This window comes from Artibeus jamaicensis, unplaced genomic scaffold (genome assembly GCF_021234435.1).
Source record: "Artibeus jamaicensis isolate MK-2021 breed Jamaican fruit bat unplaced genomic scaffold, CSHL_Jam_final contig_482, whole genome shotgun sequence".
Classification (NCBI taxonomy): Eukaryota; Metazoa; Chordata; class Mammalia; order Chiroptera; family Phyllostomidae; genus Artibeus; species Artibeus jamaicensis.
The window spans coordinates 3,435,998-3,463,943 of NW_026521857.1; the positions used below are offsets into that span (position 1 = coordinate 3,435,998).

At 40.2% G+C, this 27,946-nt stretch overlaps 1 protein-coding gene across 1 annotated transcript; it reads right to left on the reverse strand.

Moving 5' to 3' along the window:
• Window positions 1-4,324: 4,324 nt before the first annotated feature.
• MCUR1 (mitochondrial calcium uniporter regulator 1) lies at window positions 4,325-27,801 on the reverse strand. The gene is made up of 9 exons (XM_053668251.1): window positions 27,256-27,801; window positions 20,695-20,814; window positions 17,309-17,412; window positions 16,693-16,794; window positions 15,740-15,781; window positions 14,638-14,709; window positions 10,343-10,396; window positions 8,638-8,752; window positions 4,325-7,812 (listed from the first exon to the last, which is right to left on the reverse strand). The coding sequence occupies exons 1-9, from the start codon at window positions 27,692-27,694 to the stop codon at window positions 7,757-7,759; spliced, it is 1,104 nt and encodes a 367-aa protein (XP_053524226.1). The 5' UTR covers window positions 27,695-27,801; the 3' UTR covers window positions 4,325-7,756.
• Window positions 27,802-27,946: the final 145 nt, after the last annotated feature.

Consider the following 27,946-nt stretch of genomic DNA (forward strand, 5'->3'; position numbering starts at 1 on the left):
AAGAACTATTTAAATTTGGATGAATCTAAGGCTTAGTGTCAACATCAATATTTTAATGTAAAGACCTCCAAATAAAAATGTGAACCTTCACAATCACCCTAGGATTTACAGAAGGCCTGGTGTGGGATAGCACTTGAGAGCTTATACTGGTTTCCTGTAGGTTTTCTTATTCCTCCAATACCCGCTACAATCTGTACCCTAGAAGTTCAAAGGATTCTGTTCTTTTGCTAAGATACTGCATCTTCCTCAGTGAAAGTGCCTGTTTTGGTCCTCTGGAGTGGTTGCTAGGGAGCATACTAAGGGAAATCTTCTTTTTGGGGTGATAGTTTAAGAATACTACTAGTAATCAATCACTAAGCAGTCCTAGTCAGGGCACATGGACTACATTATGTTTCCCATGCATGTGTGGCTTTACAGTTTATGAAACATTTTCACATAATCGTCCTCATTCAGGCTTTACCCAGTGTTACCCGTTGGGCAGGGTCTCTATTCCTTGGAGTCAGAACGCTTGGGTTTGAGTCGGGCATCACCACTTCGCAGCTGGGTGCTTTTGGGCCAAGTTATTTCAACTCTCCCTGCCTTGATTTCCTTATTGGTAGAAGACAGAGATGATCATAGTACACTGCTTCCTAGGGATGTGATGAAGGTTCAGTGAGCAGGTAAAGACGCTAGAACTGTGCCCGGAATACAGTAAACAGATGTGCTGTGCTTATTTCCACTATACTTATTGCTGTTGTGGTTTTAGAAATGGGGAAACCAAGGCTTGGCAAGGTTAAAGGGTTTAAAGTGGCAAGGTTGGGAGCTGAACCCCGGCCCCCAGCTCACCATATCAGTGGCTGTAAAATTATCTGCCTGTAAAAACTGGTGTTTAACAAACAGATTAAGATATTGTGTAGCTAAAACAGTCGTGGTTTTCCTAATTGGCAGGAGGACGTTAGTAGATTTTTCTGTCTTAAACTTTGGGGATCGGTCACTGCTTGTCTAACAGCACTTGGTGGTGCTCGTAACCAAGGCACAGCATTCACAGAAATATTAGTGCAGAAAACTCAGACCTGACTGACTACACTTGGTTCAACACGTTCTGTTTTCATGAGCACCCGACCTTGTGATTTAATTGCCTCCATGCATCACAGGCACACTCTGCCGGTGCACCTATCCTAGGTCATGGGAAGGGACTGGACAGGACCAGTAATTTGCAGTGTCCCACAAAGAGCACATTGTTCAACAGAGAACCCCGTGCCTTTTGGTCCCAGCCCCAAAGAAGCCCAGTCATCTCTCCCCAGCCTCAAATTCTAACATATGCAGACTTATTGCAACCATGTGAGTTTTAGATTAAGGATATATGTTCTCGGTTATTCTTATAGGTGATAGTTAGCAAAGAGGAAACCAGGAAGCTGGGAAATAAGGAAGAGAAGAAAGATGAGGTGAAGGAGACATGCTGTTGACATGCAGCTGAAAGGAACCGAGGCAAAAAATAGAAATAAAAAACAAAACCCTGTAGGTGCTGAGGGATGAAATAGCTGTGGGAAGGCAGGGGAGAGAGTGGTGCCTCGGGTAGGCTGTGGTTTGGCCCGAATACTGCAGCAGAGCTAAGGATAGATGACCCTGCATATTGAGGAGGAGTTTTGAGAACTACTTTAAGTGTGTACGTGAACTTGTTAACTAGCAACTCCCGCCTGCCTGCCACCTCCCCACCCCCCCAGCTGCTCAAGCATGCAAGTTAATCCAGAACAATGGTGGACCCCTGGAAACTGCTTCATAAAGCAAAAACAGGAATTTAAGATTTTGCTGGAGAGCCAGTAAAAATATTATGTGTCATAGAATAAAATAAAATCACCCACATGTTATTAGAAATAAAGAGAAAGGACATTCTGAACTGTTTCTAGCCACTAAAGGGTGGTTACTTAAAAGTTAATGGTATGGTTTTCTTTAGTGTTCAGCCTGTGTTTTTATTTTAATGGGCATTGTAACCAACACTATTGAATGCCAACCAACAGCCATTCCTAGCCTCTTTCTCTCCTTGACCTCCTCCTACCAGAAAAATCTTGCTATGTAGGTGGCTATGTGATCTAGTCCTGGCCTGAGACATAAAAGTGATTTCTGTGAGAGGGGAAAGAGCATTCTCCTTGATTAAAAGAAGACATAGAGAAGAAAACTTTTCCATCTCTCCTTTTGCTTTGCTTTGCTTTGAAGATGTGATGTCTGGAGCTGTGGCAGCCATACTGTTGTCAAGTTTGTGATCAAGGCTGAAGCTGAAAGTTAACAAATAGAGGAAGGTAAAAATGCAAAAGATGAAAAGCGAGGTCCTTGAAAGCAACATCGAGCTGCCAACCTTGGAGATCACCTATTTCTAGACTCAAGTAATTAAAGTTATTAAGCACAAGCCACAGTTAGTTTTATGTTACTTGCAATTGGAAGCATCCAATTGACACAAATGCAAAAAAAATTATGAATTTTCTCATGGGTTCATTGAGTATCTCGATCTCCTGGCTTCCATCTTTACCCACAAAGTCTTACCACTAAGGTTTTCACAGCAATTCTTGAGGTTTGAGAGAGAGAGACCACTGCCTGTCCCAGGATTGCTTGAGTTGCTGTGAGGTTCATCCAAACCATAAATTGCTGTAAAATTAAAGGGAAATAGTAAAAAATACTTCTGTGTTAGGCAGACACTGACTTTCATGCCAAAAGGGACAAGATGCCACTAAACAGCTGTTTTCTTTTCTCCTGGGAAGAATGGGTGTTGTCAAATCTAGATGGCCAAGAAGGAAGGTTTTTAAAAACCTCTAGGGGGTAAAGGACAGAAAACTGTAATTGAACAACAATTAAAATTAAAAAAAAAATAAAAGCCTCTAAAGGTAGCAACTTCGGAAATGCCACACTAATCTGAAACTGTGGAGCGGCTTTTGGGGCTTTAGTATTATGCTGACCTGAAACTTTGAAATCATAAATAGCTGACTAGGGTTTATGGAAACAGAGTATTCAGGGGGAAAAAAAAGATTCAACGGAAAAGTTGAAATGACTACATATTTCAAATTCTGATTTCTGAGTGCTGGCTTAAAAATTAGTTACCTGCGTCTGTGTGATGTATACAAGACCAAGCATTATTGCTCTCTAAGTAAGGACACTAAAGCTCAGACCCTTGAGGTTCACAGGGGATACTCTGACCCTCTTCAGGGTCCCAGAGTCTGAGATCTTCGAGCGGCAAGGGCAGAGTTAAGGTAGAGACACGACTGCATGGCGAAGCCCTGCTGCGGAATGCCAGAGGCCGATTCCAGAGAGAAAGCTATTTCTAGACGTTTTATTTTTTAAAGAAATCAAAGCCCCACAGATGTGAGAGCGGGGCCAAGGTGAGACATTGTAGGTGGATGACCTACATCTAAAACACGGATGGCACACCATTTTAAACACGAAGGATGACTTAGCAGATCGTTTAGAGCCTTTAGAAACTTAACAGGCTCACCCTCAAATCCCTCAGTTTATTTGACGCTAATTTTGGTAAAAGATTTCTGGAGAAAATGAAGTGTTTCTAAATTTACCTTCTGGGCTGTCATTTACCTACTTTCCCAGTGTTCCTCTGCTCTCCTCCTGAGCAGATGTTTGTTGCTCCACAGGTCTGCCAGCGCAGGCCGACTGCAGAAGAGCTCAGATCTCCAGGGGTGGGACGTCTGCTCCCAGGTCCTCAAGGAAGAAGCAGGCAGCAAGGAACTGGACCAGTGTCCCTGTGGGGAGCCTTCTGCTGGCAGCTACCTCGGCTGCTGGCTTTGGATACTTCCTTCCAGGCTTTTTCAAAGTGAAACTTTCTAACAAGTTGCTGGGCACCTGCTGGCTGTTTCTGACTCTTCACACCTGAAGTTGATCTGAGAGAACTGGGCCCACCATATGGGTGTGGCTCAGTTGGAGTTCTTCACACACAGTGAAAGGGGGAGAATTAGGTTCCTCGGCAGGGCACATGCCAGGGTTGCAGGTTTGGTCCCTGAATGGCATGCGCACAAGAGGCAACCAATCCATGTTTCCCTCCTTCCTTTATCCTCTCTCTAAAAATAAATAAAATCTTTTAAAAAGAGCAGTAAGAAGTGCAGAGAGATGAGTGTGATGGCATTTTAGTTTTGTTCTTCCTGAACTTTGACCATGTAAGCCAAAAAACGACTTCCTTTTTTGCTGAAGCTTGGCTTGATTTACATTTCTATCACTTGCAACCTGAATCCTCAGCTATTTTAAAAAACTTGTGTATAAGCCCCACTTTTCTTCAAACAAGTAAAGTATTTTACACAAGCATGCTAAAGGAATTCTTTTGAAAAATAAAAATTTATTTTATAAATCAAATACTTTCAAATTTATCTATGTAAATTCAAATTTTTAGGTACTACATTTTCTTATAATACACCACTGTTATCACATACAATTGGAAGGAATAACAATTGAAATACAGTGTAGGCAGAGGTTGTTCTAGTATTCATATTCAATTTGAATAAATAGAAAAGTGTATCAGCCACACAGAATTACACATTTTAGATAATAAAAATGACACACATTATACCCACTTTACTATATTGTAAAATTCAACCGAATATTTGCATAAGTAATGAAAGGGTTAAGAAATGATTTGGGTTATAATCAGAGGATTGTACGTGTAAATTTGTAGAGATATTTTCCCAATAAAATTCCAACAAAAGACTAAACATTACCAAGTATTTTATATCCATAAAGAATTAATTATTTCTGGTTAACATATTTTTGCTTTCATGTCAGAAAAATCACAAATTTGATAAATGTGCATTAAAGCCAATGTTTTCTAGGCCTGAGTTCTGTGTCACCGTCTGTATGGGGTCTGTTTGGAAATGAGGCCAAAATCCCTAGAACAGGCGTATTAGGGTTGGGGAGAGAGATGCTGACACCGTTAGTAAGCGGCAGAGAGGCTGGGAAGGAGGAGACTAGAACTGAAGAGGGAAGGTCGCGTCCCTAACTGCTGCTGCAGAAGGAAACGCGCAAACTAGCCCCAAACAATCCAGTCAGGGTCATGCTGAAGGTGGCCGAGGGTAATAGGGCTCTCAAGCATTCAGAGACAAATTCCAGCAAGATGTCTGGTTTGAGTTGTCAAGCCTTTTTCTTATTGAATTTGTGACTTCTCAGCTGAGGTACTTGACATACTTAAGGGAAAAATACATTCAGATTTCGTTTTGTTAGCTATTAAGCTAGAAAACTAGGCGAGAAGACCAGCACAGAAACCAAAATTCGTGTTTCCTGTAAAGAACTATACACACAAACAGGTTTGCTTATTAAGGGGGTAGGAAAGAAATGGAATTGGAGTTTGGGATCTTTCACAAGATGAAGGCCAGAGGACGGAGGAGGAGGAACTGGGAATGCAGCGGAACTCTGAAGAATGGAGTGACTAGGAATAGTTTCCGTCAACCTGTTCTGCGTTAGGCATTTGTAGCTGAAGCACCTGTACCTAGAGAGGTATGTTTTCAGGATCTAGCTATGGTTACAGATTTTCTGGAAGTTTTTACAGGCATCATTCCCCGTCTGAGTGCTGATGCTTAACTTCCTAAAGTGATATGAATCCTTCTAAGCAGAGATAGCTCAGCAAGTGGTCGTACTGTGTCCAGTCACCGAGTGCTCACACTGTTCACAGACGTCTGGCCCATCAGTGGGAAGGGGATGCGTATGTTTGGCTCATACGTTTTTCAGATAGAATACATTTGACCAAATAAAGCATCGTCCTAAACCCTCTTAACCCCCATATAAGCACGCAATCCACTCCATCAAAAGGGGAGTTCATTGTTCCTGAGATGGAGGAGAAAAACAGTTTCGTACCGCCAAGAACTCTACAGCAAAATCAATGGCTCATACTGAGTGATGGACCGATGCAGCCCACTATCACCAGTAGGAATGTCATTTGGAGTACTTTGGGCAGGTTAAAGAATGTCACCTCCCTGAATGATATTTTAAAAACATTTTATCAGGATATAAGGTCACTTCACTGTTTTTAACCTATACAAGTTAGTGTTTGCTTTGAAACATAATGATATATAGTACTTTCTCCCTTGGGTGTTCTTTATTTCATAGGAGTATCTGCAGCCTAAGGCCTTTATCTAAGCTCCACTAACCAGTTACATCTGCATTAAGTAGTCTCAAATGTGGTCCTAATGGGATACCATCTACTTAGAAGTCTTAAGTACTTAAGGCAATGGCTAAATGTGCAGTATTTTCTGGGGGTCCTTCTCCAAAAGGGGAAGAATATATCAATAAAATATTTTCTGAAGCAGTTAAGATAATTTCATATCTAGCTGGAAAAGATTAAATTAATAACTTGGAAACTGATACCGCTAATGCAAAAGTACTTGATTTGCATACTTACTTGGAATTCAGAATCTTCGTGCTACATAAATATTTTCCAAAAAGAGAAAGACCTACACTTTCCAGTTCAGACATGACACCCACAGGACAAAAGGCAACTTTTTCTCGCCAGTGTGGTTGGGAGAGTGACCACGGGTTTAGTCCACCAGTCTGGTCAGGAAGCCCCTGCGTGGTTTCTCCTCTGCACCGACGATGTTCAGATGTGTGCGCGTGGAGAAAGAAGAAAAAGGTCCTATTGATGTCATCTTTTCTGAGATGTTTATTTTCTCCTACCTGCCAGCCATTTAAATAAAATGAGAAGGAGCTTTTCCAAAGTAACCACAGTTGTATGTAGGAATTTATTTGTTTTAAATATAGAAGTAAGGTAAGAATGAGAATACCTATAACAGCCAAAGAAATCCACCTAAACTCAGATGATACCTGGCATGACAGTTCGCTAATTTTGAAAGTATACAATCTGAGCTTGTAATGCGCAAAGGCATATTCATTAAAGACATTTCTAAAAAATGCATACATTATCTAAGTATCTAGATGTTGCTACAGAAGGAAAACAGACTGCCTCCCTTCTATAAAGAACAGAAGACCAGAAGGAAGTACACCCCATCCCACAAACTGAAGTGGCCATCCACACCGAGAAATAGCAAGCTTTCTATGTAGGCAATGCCACAAGTGGAGCATTATTATAGCTCAGATTATGAGGGAAAGGAAGAATGACCAAGTGAGAGGGAGGAAGAGAAACCTAGAGGTCAAGAGTCCCTATTACAATTACAACACTTCATTAAGCAACAAGATTTTCTAGCTGGAAGGCACATAAACATAACTACAACAGTAACTTATGTAGACAGTGGAAGTTAAGAGAGAAAACCTCCTCTGGATGTAAAGTACGTCTGTACTACCAACATGGGAGCCCGCCAGAGCTGAAACGCAGCACTCTCTCACAGAGGCTGACTGATGGGAAGGGCTGCGGTGGCAGGTACAGAGGATTTGGTGCTCCTGGTTTAGTTTCAGAAATTCTTCAACACTTAGTAAAGCCAATGGGCCTTTTAAATATCACCCCGAATCCTCTATTTGACAAAACATTTACAACTGTAGAGTTATACAGATAATTACTGTTGGTGTGTCCCCAGGTTAGGCCAAGTTCACCGATCCGGCTGGTGGAGTCTTCCAGGCTTTGTCCACCACCACTCAGCATTATAGAGTCAACCAAACAGAAAGGGCGAAAGGAGCAATTGTGAAATTCCTGACTGCTTTGCCTTCGTGATAGGTCCATAATTTATATAAAATACATAATATGTATTAAATGAAAATCAGGGGTAAAAGTTGAAATGGGAGGGGAAAAGCACAACAATCTGGTATTCTTAGGGCAAAACAATAGCAATCTTTTTAAATAGACACTTTATTATATCCACAGTCGATAAAATCCCAGAGCTACTGTTAGGCATGTAAATACAGACCCTGTATGAAAAAAATAATTGAACACAGTATTAGTTATAAAGTTACTTGAGAGAACACTTTTTTATTACGAAAATATAGAGACACTTATTCACCTATCCCCCCAGAGGGGGAAAACACTAAGAAACTCGTTCACTGATTTACCACATTCCATGAAACATCTGCCCATAAGAAAACAAAAACAAAAGTAAAAACGAACCCATGGCTTGAAATCATCTCTGAAGTGCAAATGTATCCAGGACTCAAGAAAACTTTTCAGCGGAAGCTCAGAATCATAGTCTGTGGTCACAAAGTGTGTGTGTGTGTGTGTGTGTGCCATACAGGGACACACCCTTTAGCTTGCAAGCAAAATGTCACTTCTACATACTGCTATAACTTTAAAATATTGATTAACCCCAGAATATTAAATCTGAGTTAAAATAATGGCTAATTTTTTTTTTTGGTACATGAATCTTTATTCCCTCTTTTGGCTCAAAAATTGTGAATAACTCCTTACGGGCGGAAAGATCACAACTCTGTACAATATTCCATGTCTTGAATTTCATTAAAAATTATTTTTTTAAATAACTATAGTTCAGAGATAGTATCTTAACAAACTTAAGATTCCATGGACTATAAAGTACATCATTTTATTTACTTCTAAGAAAAATATTGCCAATTATAGTATGATACTGTATTGGGAATTATAAGATGCTTGCCAATTTCAAAGATATTAAAATATGAAAAAATGTGTTGGAATCAATGAAATACAGTGAAATAACTTACTGTATAGATTTTGTTTATTTGATTTTCAGCCTGTTTTAACTGCCTACATACAGGATGGCTTACCTGCTAAATATTTAATATTATCAAGCTTGTGCGACTCCAGCATGGTTTTGAGGCCAGCAACCTCAGTGTCGATCTTCCTGTCCGTCTGGGTGACAGCCCGGTCTTGCTGGGCGTGCTTTTAAACCAAAGAGACACAGCATTACACCACTTGGGCTACACCACCTCCTCTGCCGTCAGTCCTGAGAGTTCCTGCCCAACAGGGTACAGTCAGGGGACCTGGGTCAGATGAGGACACTTGGGCTTTAGTGTCAGTTCTACCGTCCTCATGCTATGTTATACTGGACAGGGCCTTTCATAAATGTAGGCCTGTTTCCTTCTGTTTGAAAAAAGGGAAAGAAAATGCCATTAGCCCTGCCTCCGCACAGGCTGTTTGGAGAATCAGATGTGATAATCTATGTAAAAAAAGCTTTGGGACATTATAGATTGCTGTACAGGTAAGATTAACATAATGAAGCCAGTCTGCTCTCGACAGCAATCAATGTGTCTTATCCTCCTCTTAATGAAAGGTATACATGTACGCATTTAAAACTCAAATGGAATCTTGGATAATCTAAAAGCAACAGTGCTTGCCTTGACACTATTTCCATTCACATTTTTAAAAGTTTTCTTTTTTTATAGTTCAAACACCAAGTGTTTTGCTATGAGGCTTGGCTATACCAAAGGTCTACTTGTGTTCTTTCCCAAATATAATACAGCTAAATTAGATACATGATTACTCCCAAAGGGTGGTGAGTTTGGCTGATGTTATAAAAGGATTGTCGTATTTCATTAATACATTAAAGCACTGGAGATGCTTCACTAAAAATTCTAGGCCAAGTAGGTAGCTTTCTACAACTAACAATTCAGGTGATGAATAAGAAAATAAATGCCTGGATGAATGGAAAAGTATTCCAGAGGAATATTCCAATATTCTCTCATGGAAGTCTCTCAGGTTCCAGAGGTCCCAGGTATTACAGGATGGAAAAGATGTAAATGCATGTTATAAGTTAAAAATATAATAAAAAATCTATGTTTATTCCTTATTATTCTTCAATCACTGAGATTTTAACTTTTATTAAAATAATCAAGTATTTGGTTAAGTGTGAAAAAAAATCCTATGATACTCCACTTCCAGGTATATGCACATACTCAAAAAACAAAGACCCCCCGCCGACATTTGTACCCCGTGCTCACAGCACTGTCATCCCTAACTGCCACCAGGGGAAGCACCCCGACTGTCTAGCAACAGGGCACTCAAAGTGGGGCATATCCGCACAGCTGAATATTGCTCAGCTTTGAGACAGAAGGAGATCCTGACACAGGCGACAACATAGATGAACCCTGAGGACATTATGCGAAGTGTAATAAGCCAGTCACAGAAGGATAAATAGTGTATGATGCCACTCGTGCACGTTACCTAGAGTGGTCAGGTTCACAGACAGGAAGCAGAGTGGTGGGTGCCGGGGCTGGGGGAAGGAGATGGCGAGTTGCTGTTTACCGGTGACGGCTGTATGATCATGTGAACGTACTTAAGGACACTAAACCACACACTTAGAAATGGTTCAATGGTAACATTTATGTTTATCTTACTACAATTTAAAAAAAACCTATGACACCAAGCCTGCATATATTTTCCTACAACACATCATTACAAATACCAGTAACTATTCACAGGATGAAGCAGAGATGAATAAAATGACCGAGAAAAGTCGGTCCCATTTCTTACCAATGCCACCATTTCTGTCCTCATTTCCAGCAGCTTCCTTTCGTTTAATGAATACTGAAACAAACACGTCACAGAGGTCAGATTCTGGTTTCTTTCTCTTTCTCCTCCTCCTCTAGGGTCTTAAACACTTTGGTCTCACTACTTCCAAGAATATGTGAGACTGGAAATGGCCCCCAGAATAGAGCAGCCTGCCTGTCCCTCTCCTTTAGGTCTGTTGTCCTGAGGTTTCTTATTACTATTCGCTCATTGCTCCAGTATTGGATGCCCTTTTGTCACCTTCCCCTTTCTCTCTGTTACGTTCTTCTCTTTTCATCTCCCCCTGTGTTGTGGCTTGGCCCCTCTCACTACTCAGCATTCTCTGGGTCCAACTTAGAGGAATGCTGAGTCATACCCTTTTTGACAGGAGAGAGCCAAAAAAGCGGGAAACGATTTCATCTAGTGGCTATCCCATCACAATCGCAAACAAAACCTGAGGCTTAGACAAAAGATAGGAAGGATATAAAGTCGGGGGAAAAAGAGTTTCAAAGAATATTATTCTGTGACATGGATGCTGTCTTGTGATCATAAAACAGTGTAAATGCAAGAAATACACTATTTCATCACATCTGATTCAAAACAAACAAACAAACCCACCTGGGCACGGTCACTACCCAGTGTTACTAAAGGAACTAGTTCCACAGGATTAAAATGGTGTCTTGCCTTTGGCTACACTATAATGTCTGTGTGAAGACTGGTGAAATTTTGCAGACATTGAGACCAAAATCAGACATGTGTCCACAGTAATGGGCACTAGGATTTAGTTGAACAAATGCAAATCTATCATTTAAGAGAAATATTAAAATTTTTTTCACTAACTTGCTACAGGAGAAAATAATTAATGCTTTGAAATATCTAGAAATTTTATAGCTATGAAAACTTTTATAGCTGGGTCTGCCAGGGGTAGAGTATAAAAACAGCACCATTGTAAATTTAAAAAAAGAAGAAGAAAAAGCCCCCAAGCCCCAAACTCCAACCTTGGTCCTCGTCACAGGACCAAAGAATGCCTGCTCATCTCAGTCTTTAAATGACAGGGCGTTAGACGCGGAGAGGACTGTGCAGCAAATCACCACCAGAGGGCAGAGGGGAACTGCATTTTCTTCACGCCTTCAAACTCTGGCCTTCAGTAAGTCCACACTGGCTCAGTTGCAAGAGAAATGAAAAGCCCGCATCCTAATATTGCCATGATTTTTAAAAGAGTTACATACTAGCTGAATAATAATATGCTACTTTCCTGCACTTCAGAGTAAGTTTAGTATTACCAAGAACAACTTCTCAGCTAGGGCAGTAAATCACATAAATTCGCTGGCTTTAATCCAGGCTCACATCCCATACTTCCCAAACTTCTCTGTATTTCCTCCTAGGATGGTTAACGATAGGCATCTTCTTAAGTCAAGTGAATGCCAAATTTTTGTTAGGCTCCCAAACCATAAGGACAAAGGTAGCTAAGACAGCTTCTCCTCTTCTAGATACAATACTAGTGAGAGGCTAGTAGTGATCACTAAATATTTCAGTGATACTAAGGGATTTGATCTTCATGGTTGAAAAGTGTTTCAAGATGAGAAAGACAGGTCACATGAACATAATAATTATCTGGTATAACAAAGCTCGGCTTAACTCTTGAAACCCAGAGGCAGTTCCAAAGTATAGTGAAGGACTTGTCTGAGTTTGAATATTAGTTTCATTTATCGTCACAGCACATTTTGGTTGAAAGCAAATTGTGAAAAACGAGAAAACGATGACCATTTGGTTTCTGCATGTGTATCTACTTCTGTGTTAGTGAAAAACGCTTTACAGGCCCCATTTCACAGTAAGCCAGGAATAAAAAAGGCATCTGCTGAATGCTATCAAATTCCAATAAAGCCTGAAGAAGACGGTAGATGGGTGAAAATCAGAGGCAGCCCAGCGCACAAAGATTAAAACATACGACGCACTGAGCCCCACGTCCACGGCAGCATTTACACAGCCCGAGCATGGATGCAAGCGAAGAGTCCACCAGAGAAGAAGCCACCAGTGGATGAAAGGCCCAGGAACATCTGAGATATATCCTTGTGTAGTGTACACCTCTTTTTAATTCTGCCATAAAAAGAAGGGAATATGGCCCTTGTGACAACATGGATGAACCTATGTGCAGTGAAATAAGTCAGACAGAGAGACAAATACTGTATGATCTCACTTACATGCAGGCTCTAAAAAAACCAAGAAACTCCAGGAGCTCACAGATACTGAAAACAGATTGAAGGTTGCCGGAGGGAAAGCATGCAGGATGAGCAAAAATGGGTGAAGTGGGTCAAAAGGTACAAATTTGCAGTTAAAAAAATAAGTAAGTCCTGGGGAGGTAATGTCCCACATGGCAACTATAGATAATAATATCGTATTGTATATTAGAAAGTTGCTAAGAGAGTAAATATTTAAAGTTCTCACCATAAGGAAAAAATTCTTAACTATGCTATATAGTGATGGATATTAACTGAATTTATCATGGCATTCATTCTGTAATGTGCACACATACCAGATCATTACGTTGTATGCCTGAAACTAATACATGTCAGTTACAACTCAATTTTTAAAAGAACGTTACTGTGAACCCTCTGAGGGGACACGACTGTATTTCCAGGCCTGGTCTTTAGAAAAGCAAGGGCCACAGAGCTGTGTCTCCAGGGCGCGGCCCACAAGGCATCGCATGGGGGGTGTGTCTGCTCCAGCTTAATTTACAGCCTACATTTTGTGAGCTCTTTTTGGTAACAAGTGTGCAGCACTACTTCTAATTAAAAGGTTCAATTTAACATAACTTCATCATTTAGAATTTACATTTCAAAACAATGCAGTAAAGTCATTAACATTTCTCATTTTAAGAAGAAGATAATATGGAAATATGTTTAAAATCTTGAATTTCAGTATAGAATTTAATATTATTTCATATTAATAATTTAATATTATTCAGGTCAAATAATCAACTTAAACTTTTGTAAAATCAGGACCTGTAGAAGTTTAAATTAGCATGAAATAGATCAATATTGGGTTTAATTTCTTTATTAATATATAAATGATACCTAATTTAGTATCTCTGAAACAAAAAAAGACTCAAACATATTTGACCAAGACTTGAATTTTAATTATGTTTTTGAAAGCACCAAATTTGTGTTAATCTAAAATATAATTAAAATTATGAAAAAACTGTGTCTAACCACCATATACCAGTAAGCATCTATTTTTTTTACATTTATTTATTTTCTAATTTAGTTATTTTTCAAGTACAGTTTTTTGTCTATTTCTCCCATCCAAGCCCACCCCCGTCCAGCGCTCCCCACTTCCCCCCCATCCCCACCCCCCAACCCTCATCTCTGCATCCCTCACACTTGTTCCCCCAAAATTCCTCCCCCCCCCCCTTAACTTCCCTTCCTTCTCCCCTCTGGTCACTGTCCCCTTGTTCTCTATTTCAGTGTCTTTGTTTTTTTTTTCTGCTTGCTTGTTTGTTTTGTTGTTTAGCTTCCTGTTAAAGGTGAGATCATATGGTATTTGCCTTTCAGCACCTGGCCTATTTCACTCAGCATAATGCTTTCCAGTTCCATCCATGTTGTTGCAAAGCGCAGTAGCTCCTTCTTTCTCTCTGCTGCATAGAATTCCATTGTGTATATGTACCACAATTTTTTGATCCATTCATTTACTGCTGGGTACCTAGGTTGTTTCCAACTCTTGGCTATTGTAAATTGTGCTGCTATGAACATTGTGGTGCATAAGTTCTTTGAAATTGATGTTTTAGGATTCTTAGGATATAATCCTAGCAGTGGAATTGCTGGGTCAAAAGGCAGGTGGATTTTTATTTTTCTGAGAAAATTCCATACTGTTTTCCATAATGGTTGTACCAGTCTGCAATCCCACCAACAGTAAACTAAGGACCCCTTTTCCCCACAACCTCTCCAACATTTGTTTTTTGTTGCTTTGTTTATGATGGCCATTCTGACCGGTGTAAAGTGGTATCTCATAGTGGTTTTACTTTGCATCTCTCTGATAGCTAACGATATTGAGCATCTCTTCATGTGTCTCTGAATATTCTGTATGTCCTCCTTGGAGAAGTGTCTGTTCAAGTCCTTTTCCCACTTTTTAATTGAGTTAGATGTCTTCTTATAGTGGAGCCGTGTAAGTTCTACCAGTAAGTATCTAATAGTACTTGTGAACTGTATATAAACTTAGACTTGACCAAGCATTCCATCCAGTATAGAATTTAATTCATACTCTATGTTAATAAAGGAACATACCAATTCTTTTACTCTGCTCTTTTCTAGATTGAAGTCTAGTTTGGAATCTGTTCGGACTTTCACCACTTCATCCTAGTAGGAGGGCAAACAATAGAGAAAGAAAGAAAGAAATCCAGAGTAAGAAATCCAGACCTGCTGAGGACGTGAACCTGAGCCAGCTGCCAGCCTACGAGCCCCTCCCAGGAAAGGGGCAGGACGGGAGCTCCCAGGGCTGGGAATTGGTGTCTGGGGAGACCTGGGCCAATCCATACCCAGAGACAGCCCTGTTTGGGGATGTCTTGGTTATATACACAAAGAATCCCCTTTTATGCTTAAATTAGCAGAGTTGGTTACTGTTGCTTTTAGCTTCGAGATTCCCAAGATAATATCCTTGTGGAATTTATGGTTAAAGCTGGTTCTTGGACAACTTTGGAAAGCAGAGATAGACTCAAAGAAATAAAACATTACACTCTTATTTGGATAAAGCCTTTTTCCTGATGCTCATCAAAATCTCTTCTTTCACACCAATGCCCCTGCCACTTAAAAAAAAAAAAATCAAATGTGGCTCAGTTGGAGCATCATCCCATAAACCTGAAAGGTTGTGAGTTCAATTCCCGGTCAGTGCACATGCCTAGGTTGCAGGTTCAGTCCCTGGTTGGGGTGCATATGAGAGGCAACTAATTGATGTTTCTCTCTCATATAGATGTTTCTGTCCCTCATTCTCCCTCCCTGCCCCTTGCTCTAAAAAATTTTTTTCTTTAATTAAAAAATTAAAAAAATCAAACAATTGATAGAGTGAGCATTTTAAAAACATATGTCATTCTCTAAAGACAGTCTATTCTAAGAAAATATAGGGTTTCACGTGGCTACTTTAAAGAATTTTTTATTTAAAAATAATTTAATTCCTCCTAGAACACAATTTTATTAATGAATTTGGTTACAGACATCAATAATTTATTCTTTGGCTATGTTCTTAGCTAAATCTTCCAATGTGTACTTCTGAGACATATTACACAAATATTTAACATAGAATTAAGTTTTTGAGAACAAAGTATTCCTGACAGTATATTTATTAAGCTTATGTAATTGTAAACAAGCAAGCAAACAGGAATGAGGATCTTACCATTATTTGTTGTTTTAACCGAAGTAGTTCAAGTTTTACTTTCTAAAAACACATTAAAAAGAACAAAGTCAAGGATATGTTTAGAAGGTTAGAAAAAAATATAAAACTTGGTAACAAATATTAGAACATGCATTCACGCACAAGTTCTTCCCGCAGTCAACGTGAAGCTGACCATTTTCAGAGTGCCGCCATAACTGAGTGGTCTCAGCAGAAGCGGTCACCTGTCATGCCAGCATGGTTCAGTTCTTTTTACATACACATATGCCTTCAGAGACCTTGCTCTCTTGAATATCTCCTTTAATTTTTCTCTTAACTAAATGCCTCAAACAGTTGATTTCATGGATAATTCTGAGAGTTTCAAATTTTACCTTTTTCTAGCAAAAAGAGAATCTTTGCTAGAAGGTGTCTTGCAATACTAAGACTAATATAAACAGGCACTAAATGAGCTTCCTTTAGGGGACTGTGACAGAATTGGAAACACAAGGACGATGCAAAAACAGCATTTATGTAAACACCGATCCCATGTGTCACACTTTAAGAAACTAGGATATTTTACAGCAGTACTTCTTCATGATAAACAAACATTAGAAACAATTCTAATATACATCACAGCAGAATAATGTGGCACGTTCATATAACACCACAGGCAATAGAAAAGCATGACCTACTATTACAAGACACACTGTATGATCCCATCAGTTTAAATTCCAGAATAGGCAAAACCAGTCAGTGGTGCTATACCCCAAGACAGTGGTCTCCTCTGTGGGAGGGACTGGGAGGGGGCAGGCGCAGGACTTGTGGGTGCCGGCAGTGTTCTACTTCTTGATCTGACTGGTAGCATATACTCTGTGAAGATTCATCGTGATGTACATTTACTTGTGCACTTCTGTGTATGTATATTGTATCTCAATGTCCGGATATAAAGCATTTTATAAGTGGCTGTTTAGTTTTACCTCATTTTCTGCTCTGAGAGCTGAAAATTCACTCTTCTCCAAAATAATCATATCTTTTTTCACACTAGCAATCTGAGACATTATTTGCTGAAGAGTGATCTCCTAGGAAAAGAAAAACAAAACACATTACCTAGTGTAGTCTAGGAGTACTCCTCCTATGGTCTCTACCTGGGATCACCTTAATGAGAAACTAGAAGAATGTGGACATAAGAAAAGAGGTTCAGCAAGGTTGCCCTCTATTCCAAAATGAGAAAAGGAAAAGAATAAAAACTCAAGTCCAGTACCACCATCAACAGAATCACAGCTAAAGGGTGGCAGTCAGAGGACCAGTGGCTCGAAAGCACACTGCTGTAACTCTGGCCACCTCCTGATTCACTCAGACATGGAGGGCTGAACCGTCGGTTTTTAAGCACAGTGAGCTTACAAGCATAATGATTCTACAACAGTTCACTAAGTAGCTTTCAATAAATACTTTTTATGCTACTGTAATAATTTGCCTGTCAACTATGGTTAAAATTTTTATACTTTTCAATAGAACATTATCCAAAAATACATATTACAAATGAAACCCTCCCTTCAGATTTCAGATTTGCAAAAGTGCCCTGACAAAGCTCACCTGTTGCATCTTGGTGACCATGTCTTTGTAGACGATATCCATGTTGGCCTCTGTGATCTTGACCAAGGCAGATACAATGATTTCTGCTTGTTGAGTAGTAAACCCTAAGCAAACACACAAAGACAATTACATTCAGGAGATTCTAGCTGTCAAAAAAAAAATCCTTTACAGAAAGGGAGAAAACACAAACTTACACACTGAAGTGAAAGTCTGCATTCAGAAGCAGGTGAGAGCCTGCGGAAGGAGGATGAGGGAACCAGTCACAAGCTACGATGTGTCTGTCCCTCTGACAAGCACGCCATGTTTGAGTCTGTTCCCGTGTGAAATGGGCAGCTGGGCTAACTGCTCTATACGGTCCTTCCTAGCTGTCCAAAATCAGGTTTTCAGAGAAAGTCTAGTAACCTAGGGGATGCCTGCCAGGCAAGGCCAGGTGAAAAAAAGCAAGACTCAATATTACAGATACAATTTACCGCTTTTGTGGTTTAGCAAAGATTCTAGATAATTTTTATTTTCTTTAATGGATGTGACTTCTTCCATTATAAAATATACATATCAGCAAAAAATATTTTAGTAAGTAGAAAAGCTCACTTATTTTATATCCAGCTAAATCAGTCAAATTATTGACTATGGAAATAGTGATTTTGTTCCTAGTTAATTTAATGTTCAAAGACAATGTTAAAATCAGTTCTTTTGGTTGTCCTCCACAATTCTCTGCAGTCAGTAATGATGCAGGCCAAGACAGGAGGAAAATGTATTCTTTGATACTCAATAAATGATACTGAATTGAACTGTATAAAGATTCAATTTAGCAGTATTGCTGTTTTTAACAACTTTAGATAGTAATTTATATTTCATATTGGAAATTCTCATAAAAATGCTTAAAACCAAGTCCCTGGAAAGTAATTCTTTCTATTAAATATGTCTGTCTATAAGAATCTCAGAAGAATCTATGATTCTTATAATTAATGGAACATTTGTTTGAATAAAGTTATATATAGGTGATAAGATTATACATGAGAGTATAGTTTTTTTTAAAAAAAGGGCACAGTTTTAAAGGCAACAACAAAAAAAACCGCTTCAAAGGCCTACTCCCTTCAATTCATTCAAAGTCCTTTAATTTTCAATGTGTGGGTCATGCACACCTAGAAAAATCACTAAAAAAATCAGTAGAAAAATCATTCAAAGGGTTGTCTGCCAAAATGGTAATATGTGTAGCCCTCAGATATTGGGATTCGGAGTAGTTTTTGCATGTTTTCCCCCATCTTCCTAATTTTTAAAAAATGTATATGTCTTGCAATTTTTAAAAATTTAAGAAAAGTTCATAGTTAAACATAATGAGATTTGGCAATTATGAAGAAAAGAAAAAAAGAGACAGGAAAAAGGAACTTATGCTGGTAATAAAATAAACTCCAAAGCCTTAAAATTAAACAAGCACCAATGGAAGGTGAAAGGGGACCAGGGAAAGCAGAGCCTGAAAACCTGCTGAGCTACCAGACGCAAACCATTCCTTTGTAGGACAAAACCCACTGGGGTTAGTGAGACTGTAGACCTAGCGAGTTTCATTAACCAGCAGACACAACTGAAGAAACAAGGATAAAGGAGGGAGTATTCCGCGAAGGGTGAGCCGTCTGGCCGCACCCTGACCTGGACGCCTCACGCGTCCCTCACTGATCTCACAGCCTTTACACCCTACACACGCGCCACTGGGGTCCTCACGGCGCTGGTCTTGAACTGTGCAAACATTCATGCATATTTCAAGCTTTGAAACCAAGAAAAGTAGGAAGTATATACCCCCAAACATCATATTTTAAAAATATACAATTTTTTTATTTGTATAGCTAAATAAATAAAATTTTAAAGGGGAAAAGGGAAAATAAACCCCTCCTCTCATTAGGAGGAAGGATTGGTGGCCATCTGGAGTCCACTGCAGCTACCTTGACAATGTTACACTTCACAGAATTAGTGATGCCCCCTAATATCATCAAACACCTAGTGGATGTCGGTATGCCCCCATGGTCTCTAATATTTCTACTCTGAATACATATACACATGCCCACAGAGAAGATATTTTAGATGGCCCTCTTCTCACTTCCACTTTTTTTTTTTGCCAGTAAAATAAGTTTTTGGTAAAAAGGGCTCTTCTTCTCACTTCCGCTTTTTTTTTTTTTTTTTTTGCCAGTAAAAGAAGTTTCTGGTAAAAAGGGCCTGCTAGTTCAAGTTTGACAAGAAAAGCTTGTAAAAATATTATACAACATTTGACATCTTTTCCAGAGTGCATTCAATAACAGTATTTAATATTCAAAAGGCCCTTTGGAATGCTCAGCACGCCCATGAGGAACAACGAGGAAACTGCAGCTGAGGGTGAAAGGACTGCCGAGGCCGGGCCCCAGGGCGGCCGGAGCCCCGAGCTCCTGACCCCCACGGGGGCATGGAATTCACTCCATCACCTTGATCTGGGCATGTTTAGTACATCCGCAGAGGATGGCTTTTCAGGTATGATCATGTACAACTGGATAAATAACTATACGATGAAGTAAAAACACAGATCTATTTATTTCCAAGGAATAATCTATGATATATAAGATTCTGATTTTGAGATGTATATGTCACAGTACAGAGAATTATAATTGGTGTACTTGTCTAGATAAGATGAAATATGAGAATGTTCTCTCTATATAAAGTGTGCTTTCAACAAATGTCATATGTGTCCAAGCAATCTGGTTTTTCAAATAATTTTATTTTTAGAGGAAAGGAGGGAGAAAGGGAGAGAAACACTGATGTGTGGTTGTCTCTCGTGGGCCCCCTACTGGGGACCTGGCCTGTGACCCAGGCATGTGCCCTGACTGGGCATTGAACCAGAGACCTTTTGCTCTGCAGGCTGAGCCACGCCAACCATGGACAGAGCAATATCTTATATTAATGACAATAGCAATAAGAGAAAATGTTAGTCTGAATATTTTTAAAGAGAACACAATGATGTGATATTATCAATAACTGCTGCTCAGCAACATTTTAATTTCATAAAAACTATAAAAGCACACAAGATGCACAGTAATAAAACTATCACTTCTGTGCTTCAGACAGTAAGAACCACTCCTGAGTTGTGCTGACTTGTGCCTACATTCTTATCTTTAACACTGTATTTCTAGAGTGATGTTAAAAGAATACACTCCACTTGGACAAAATATATGAGAAAAACTCTACTGTATTGCTGAAGCAAAAATATCCTTCAATAAAAAAGGAGGACTAAAAAATGGAGACTGACTAAAAACTACCTGCAGACTTAAAAGTCAAATAGAAATAGGAGAAATTAGATGAAATCGTAAGAGAAGTAATAATTCACGGTGCAGTTCTATGGCACTGAGTGACCAAAGAGAAGGGATTACCATTTTCTTCCAGTAAACACACTAAGGCATGGGTGTCAAAGTAGAGCTTCTTGCTCCCGGAAGAGGTGAAATCTCGGTGTCTGCGCTCCAGCTGTGGGCACCCGGCAGAGAGGCTTAGCTCTAAAATGGAAAGGACAATCACCTTCAAAATGGGACCTAATGGTAAACCAAAGCATCCCAGCAACATGAACAAATCAGGCATGCCTCAACAGCCTTTTTTTTTAAACAACACCTTTATTGAGCTCGAATTCACATACCATACAACTCACCCATTCCCCGTGTACAATTTGATTGTTTTTAGTATATTTACAGAGTTATGTAAGCATCCCCACAGTCAACTTTAGAACACTGTCATTGTCCCCCAAAGAGACAAAACTCCCCAGGTCTCCACTCCCAGGCAACTATTGATCTACATCCTGTCTCTGTGGATGTGCCTACTCTGGACACTGCGGATGAACAGAATATAAGATATGTGCTACTCTGTAATTGGTGTCTTCAGCTAGCATGATGTTTTCAAGGTTCATCCACCTCGTAGTATGTGTAGTACGTCACTTCTTTTTATTGCCAAATACTATTCCATTGTACAAAAATACCAATTTTACTTAAACTATTGATTAGTTAAAGGATACTGGAGTTGTTTCCTTCTTGGCCAGTGTGAATAATGCTGCTATAAAAATTGTGTACAAGCTTTTGTGTAAACGTGTTTTCAATTCTCTTGGGCACAGACGTAGGAGTGGAACTGCTGAACCACGGGGTAACTTTCTGTTTAAACTTATGGGGTTACGTCAGACTGCTTTCCGGAGTGGCCACACCATGGACATTCCCACCAGCAGCGTACGAGGGTCCCAGTTTCTCCACACCCTCAACACTCGTTTTATCTTTTTTATTATAATCACCATAGCAGGTGTAGAGTGGTATCTCATGATGGTTTTGAGGTGCATTTCCCTGATGGCTAATGATGTTGAGTATCCTTCCACGTGCTTATTCAACATTTGTATATCTGCTTTGGAGAAATATCTATTCAGACCTTTTGCCTTCATAAAAAATGGGTTATCTTTTTATTGCTGAGTTGTAAGACTGCCTATATTTTAGATACAAGTTCCATAATGTACCAGTAGGTATGATTTCAAATATTCTGTGAGTTGTCTTCTACTTTCTCAACAGCACCTTTTGAAGCACAAAAGTTTTTAATTATAATGAAGCTCAATTTATTTTTTTATTTTGTTCCTTGTGCTTTTGGTGTCATATCTAAAAAATTACTGGCTAATACAAGTATACAAAGATTTATACCTATGTTTTCTTCTAATTATTTTACAGTTTTAGCTCTTACATTTAGATCCTTGATCCAGGTGAGTTAATTTTTGTACATACGGTGAGATGGGAGCTCAACTTCATTCTTTGGAATGATGTGGATGTCCAGTTGTCCCAAAACTATTTTCCCTCTTAAACTGCCTTGTGACTCTTGCCAAAAACTAATGGACTGTAACGTAAGGGTTTATCTCTGGGTCTTCCACTCTATTCCACCGATCCACACACCTGTTCTTCTGCCAGTGCCATGTTCCCTTGATGACTGTGTGGTAAGTTTTGACATCAGGAAGTGAGTACTGCGACTCTTTTCTTTTTCTAGATTGTTTTTTGGCCATTCTCAGTCCCTTGCATTTCTATATGAATATTAGGGTCAGTTTATCAATTTCTGACCATAAACATTTGAACAATATTAAAGTCTCCCAACCCGTGAACATGAGATGTCTTTCTTTTTATTTAGGTATTTAATTTACCTACTAATGTTACGCAGGTTTCAGAGTATAAATTTTATGCTATTATGTTAAATTTATCCCTGAATATACTTTTTAATGCGACGTAAAGGGAATTATTATTTCATTTTTCAGATTGTTCACTGCTAGTGTATAGAAATAGAACTGATTTTTATCTATTTTAAAAATATATTTAGTATATTAATCTTATATCCATCCCGTTGAACCTGTTTATTAGCTCCAATAGTTTTTTAGTGAATTCATTAGAATTTTCTAAGTACAAGGTTGCTGTGAACAGTTGTGGTTTAACTTCTTCCTTTAAAATCTGGATGCTTTTTTCATTTTCTTGCCTAACTGCCCTGATTCGGATTTGTAGTACAGTGCCGAGTGGAAGGATGAGAGCAGACGCCCCTTACTCCTGACATCAGAGCAGGGTTCTCCAACCTCTGCGCCAAGGGGCGCTACTGGTAGGCCTGTTAGGAACTGGGCTGCACAGCAAGAGGTAAGCTTGAATGTAATGTGCTTGACTCATCCCAAAACCATTTCCCCCCACACACTGGTCCCTGGCCCCCAGAAGGCTGGGGACGGCTGTGTTAGAGGGAAAGCATTCTATCTATTCCCAGTAAGTATACTGAGGGTTTTCACAGATGCCCTTTATCAGTCAAAGCAGTTACCTTCTAATTCCTAATTTGCCGTGTGTGTGTGTGTGTGTGTGTGTGTGTGTGCTTTACATCATGAAGGGGTGTTGAATTCTGTCAAATTCCTTTTCTTTGTCTTTTGAGATGATCATGTGATTTCCTTTATTTTGTTAGTATGGTGTATTACATAAACTGATTTGCAGATGTTAAGTGAACCTGATATTCCTGGGACAAAAATCCCATCTGGTCATGGTGTATAGTCATTTTCACATATTTCAAGAGTTGGTTTGCTAGTATTTTCTAGAGGATTCTTGTGTCCTTATTTACAAGAGATTGATCTGTCATTTTCTTCCCTTGTGATGTCTTTGCAAAAGCCTACTTTTAGGGAGATGAGTTTAACAATCGGTATGACCATTTTTATGAATTTCTATGCTCTAAGGCACAGATCCAACCCATTTTGTAAACTTATTTCAAGGTTCTCATTTGATGGAGGTAGCATAGTAATGGTTTCCTGGCTTTTGTATTTCATGAACCACAATACTAGCTTTTTAAAAACATGGAACGATTGTAGTTTCAATTTGTAATTTAGCCAAGAAAGGACATTTAAACATCATAGTTCCTTACTATTACAGTCATACTTAAAAAAAAAGGACATTTTGATAGCAAGGAGAAAAAAGGGATGGACAACATGGAATTAAAACCTTTCATTTAAATGTAACAAACATAGTTACGTGCAAATTTTGCTACATATTTGTCCTTACTTTTCAAGGATGCCAGGTGATGTAGAAGAGCGGTAGAAGAGGTAACAGTCATCTACTAACTCAAAGTTCAAAGGTTTGCTCAGTAGGTCTCCTAAATGACCAGAAGGATACTTCAGCTTATCAACTCCTACTCTCAATCCCTACTCCCTCTTAGAGAAAGTGCAAAGCAAAAACCTGACAGGGACAGGCCCCCACAGATCTGATTCTTCCCCGTAAGCCTAGAGCAGCAGTTCTCAACTTACTGGCTACCAGAAAGAATAGGCTTGCTGTGGTTACGGTAAGATCAAGAGATCCAACAATCACTCTGTAGTACACACGGTAGACTGACAACATATAAAATGCAACAACTATTGTCTGTATGTGTGTGTTTAGTGGTTAAAAAAACGGCCCTTAGATTCAAAGAACCACTAGCCTATATTATAAAGTCCTTGGCAAGGCATACAAAGCCTGTTCCAGTTTGACCCACATTTATCTTTTCAGCTTTCTTTCTAGCTACCGAAGCTCTCCTGTTTTCTGAACTTTCATTCTTTGGTATTCCGTCCTTAATCTTGGTTTGTTCCTCTTTCTCAAATGGTAAATTTTAAGCATCTTCTTTACTGCTCTTCATTTCATTTGCCAGTTTCCTAAACACTCATTACATTCTGGTTATGGTTATATAATTTATGGTTCTCTCTGCCAACTCCACCCAGGTCAGGGGGCCACCTTTATTGCTTCTTTATCTCAGCCCAGTACAGCTAGCTCTATCATAGAACTTATTATGTTACTTCCACATCTGTATCCTCTATTAGTTTATAATCCCCAAGAGGAGCCATTCTTAGTCATTTTTGTATTGTTGGCATCTATCAGAGGGCCTAGCATACTGAAGGCAAAAAATTATTAAAAACAAAAAATGCAATTGTATGATTTCTAAGATATGGATCATGAGACTGTCTAGGAAGGGGCTCTCTGTAGGCCGCCCACCCATCTTGGAATTGTGCTGGACTGTGCCATGGGTTAGGAATCTTGAAAACCTTTGAGTATAGAACCGGCTTATGAAGAGTGATGGGTTTAGTCTAGTCCCAGATTCCTTCTTTCTAGTAACAAAATAATCATTATGTGATTTAAAACAAAATACTACAAACACAAAACAAAATATCACGACTCATTTCTAAGCAAGAGCTAATTACAATTTAGATACTGCAGATTTTCCCCCCAAATTACTGGAGTTTATTTCAATTACAAGCTTATTTCATAGAAATACTGTCATCTGAGAAGTGGAGAAAAGGGCTGGCCACTCCCCACTTGGCCCTCCAAGCCCTGCTGACAAAGGGTGAGTGCCAGCTGGCCTCTGTCAAAGGGCCGAGGAGGCAGCAATACCAACACCCAGAGCACCTCTGACTCACTTTTCTTTCTTGTGACAACAAAAGCAGACCCAAGAACCACAAATACCTACTAATAACCAGGAAGAAAATAAACTGAGCTATATTAATATAGAGTAATAGGAAATTCTCCTTTGGGGGACCTTCGATATACCAAAAGGATGTTAAAAACACACACCAAAGAAGCCCAAAGTTAACCTTGACCAGAAGAGGGCATCAAGTACTGTATTTTGCTGTGTATAATGCACAATTTTTTTGCCCAAATTTTTGAGAGAAAAATAAGGACGATCATTATTCATGGGTAGTACTAATTCTGTATCTATAGAAATATTTATAATTCTTTTATTTTTTTGTGCTTATGCATTAAAAGTATAACAAGATATCAATAATGATATCTGTATGCAAAATAATACCCTGAAATATGATGGTTTTGTTTCTAAATATAAATACAGACATTGAATTAAAAAATTACAATGAAAGATTTTTTTCCTTAAAGTCTGGGCAAAAAACATAGGTGCACATTATACATGGGAGCATATTATACATGGCAAAATAAAGTACAAGTTTCCTATTTGCAACATCCTTAAGTCCAAGTAGCCCTACTTAGAACCTATGGCACTAAACAAACTTCTAGGCTGAAGATAAAGGAACGAAACTCTCATTTGCTGATGGTTAGTGGGCACACACGATTCTTTAACTGTCTTGGCTGTGTCTCTCCATATTTATGTATCCATACACATTTGGTGAAGAATGACTTCATTTGAGACTAATCCTACATTATTGCCTTTCGGATACAATGTCAGAAGACTGATGAGAAAGAACCTTTTCTCCCTTTTGCATCATAATCTTGATTATGAAGAAAATAAATCACAAGCTTCCAGCTTGAGAAAAAATAGGACCAAAAGGCAAAGTACAGAAATAAAGTTCAAAGCCATCTCTAGTAAGTACTGCAGGACACTGACAAAGTTCACTCACTACTCATTCCACACCTTCTACATGTAAAACTTCATTCACTGTTGCTTTACCAATCAGTTTCTCCCCTAGCCAAAGGTATTTTTAAATTTTAGATGCAGCTCACATTTACTCGCCATTTCCGTTGAGAAAAAAGAAAAAAGCTATTGGAGTGGTAGAGTGGTTACTGATGGAAAAGTATGTTCCCAAAGTGATATTTTTGCCATGTGTGCTAATAATTACTCAAAGTGATGACCTTTTTACCAACAATTTGCTATCTAATAAATTGAGCCTGTTTAGATTTCCTTAATTTCATGTAGGGCAGTGACTGCCCTCACCCCCTTCAAGTATTTAGTCAAAGGCCACCTTCTCAATGAAACCTATTCTGAAGACGCTATTAAAGTCATAACTGGAGGCCCACCTCACTTCCTAACCCTTACCACCTCTATTTTTCTTATAGTATTTATTAGATTATGTACATACAACTATTATATTTGCACATGTAAACTGTATATGTATACAAAATTAGATCTATAGCTGTTCATTTAAACATATATGTATATCACTTCTTTTGTTGGAAGTAAGCTCCAAGAAAGCAAACATTTTGTTGACTGACAGGTCCCAAACATCTATTAATGTGACAGGCACAGAGTAGGCACCAGTGCTTAATGAATGAATTAACAAATACACTAGAGTAAGTTGTGAAACAATCCCTTCATTTCCCGGGGTTCCACTTCTCAAACTTGCCAGCCTCCTGCACACCCTTCACCCGAGTCGGGACACGGTGAGTACCGGCAAAACTGCAACCTGTATGGGCACTAGCTCACTGCCCGGGCTCGCACCACCCTTCCCAAACCCCATTCCAATTTTGCGCCAAAACCTTTATGCCGGCATTCCGAGTAATTCAGATTATTTTAGCTGGCCAAGGCCAAGACCAAGACACTGCGGACCAGAAGGACGGGGCCAGACAGACTTTCGTCCCCACGCCCTAGAAGAAACCTGGTGACCTCTAGTGACCGGACCTCTGGGTCTTCCGGTTTTCCCGTCCCGCTTCCCCAGCCCCGCGAGGCGAGGCCCCTCTCTGACGGCCTGATCCTACCTCTCCTCGAGGAAGCGAGGGCTGGCACCCAGGCTTGGCACAGGTGGAGAAGGCGGGCGGCACCAGCGACGCCCAGGGCGGGGCCCAGTTGGCCCCTCGGTGCGGAGCCGCCGCTGTCGTGGCCACCGGCTTGGGTAGCCGAGGTTTCCGGGCGCGAGCGCTCCCAGTCTCCTAGTGGTCGGCGCTGTGCGGCGGCGGCCAGGCGTGGGGAGGGAACCAGCACCAACGGGAGCAGCGCGGAGGCACGGGAAGCGCCGCGGGACCCTAGGACTCGGGGGCCCAGCGCCCCCGGACCTTCCGGGAATGCGGACAGGCAGCGGCGTGCCGGAACGCCGCGGCCGCCCAGGCTTCCGTGGCGGCTGGCGAGTAGGAAGAGCAGAAGCCGCCGGCGATCCGGCGGGGGCTTCGGCCCCTTTCCCGAGACAGAGCTACAATCCATCCCCGAGCCTGTCACTGGCCCGGGAGCGCGCTCATGGCGCTCGCGCGCGGCGCCGGTCACGCGCAGCTCGGTCCCGAACCCGACCGCAGGGGGCTGTGCGGCAGCGTCGGCCCGCCCTTTCCAGCCCGCTTGGCGGGACTCCCGGCGCGGGGCGGGGCAGGGGGCGGGGCTCGTCTCTGAATCCGCGGGAGGGGCGAGTCCCGCCCGCTGAGGTAGGCAGCAGGGTGGAGCGGGTTGGGGCTACCAGCGCTC

Bases quoted from the DNA above. Each gene is read 5' to 3' on its own strand.
- MCUR1 (XM_053668251.1), bottom strand. From the start codon at position 27,694: ATGGATTGTAGCTCTGTCTCGGGAAAGGGGCCGAAGCCCCCGCCGGAT. The intron at 20,815-27,255 runs GTAGGATCAGGC...TTTCCATTTTAG, and splicing joins CCTCGCTTCCTCGAGGAGAG to AGCTAAGCCTCTCTGCCGGG. The intron at 15,782-16,692 runs GTAAAACTAAAC...ATGTGTTTTTAG, and splicing joins CTCTCAGAGCAGAAAATGAG to AAAGTAAAACTTGAACTACT.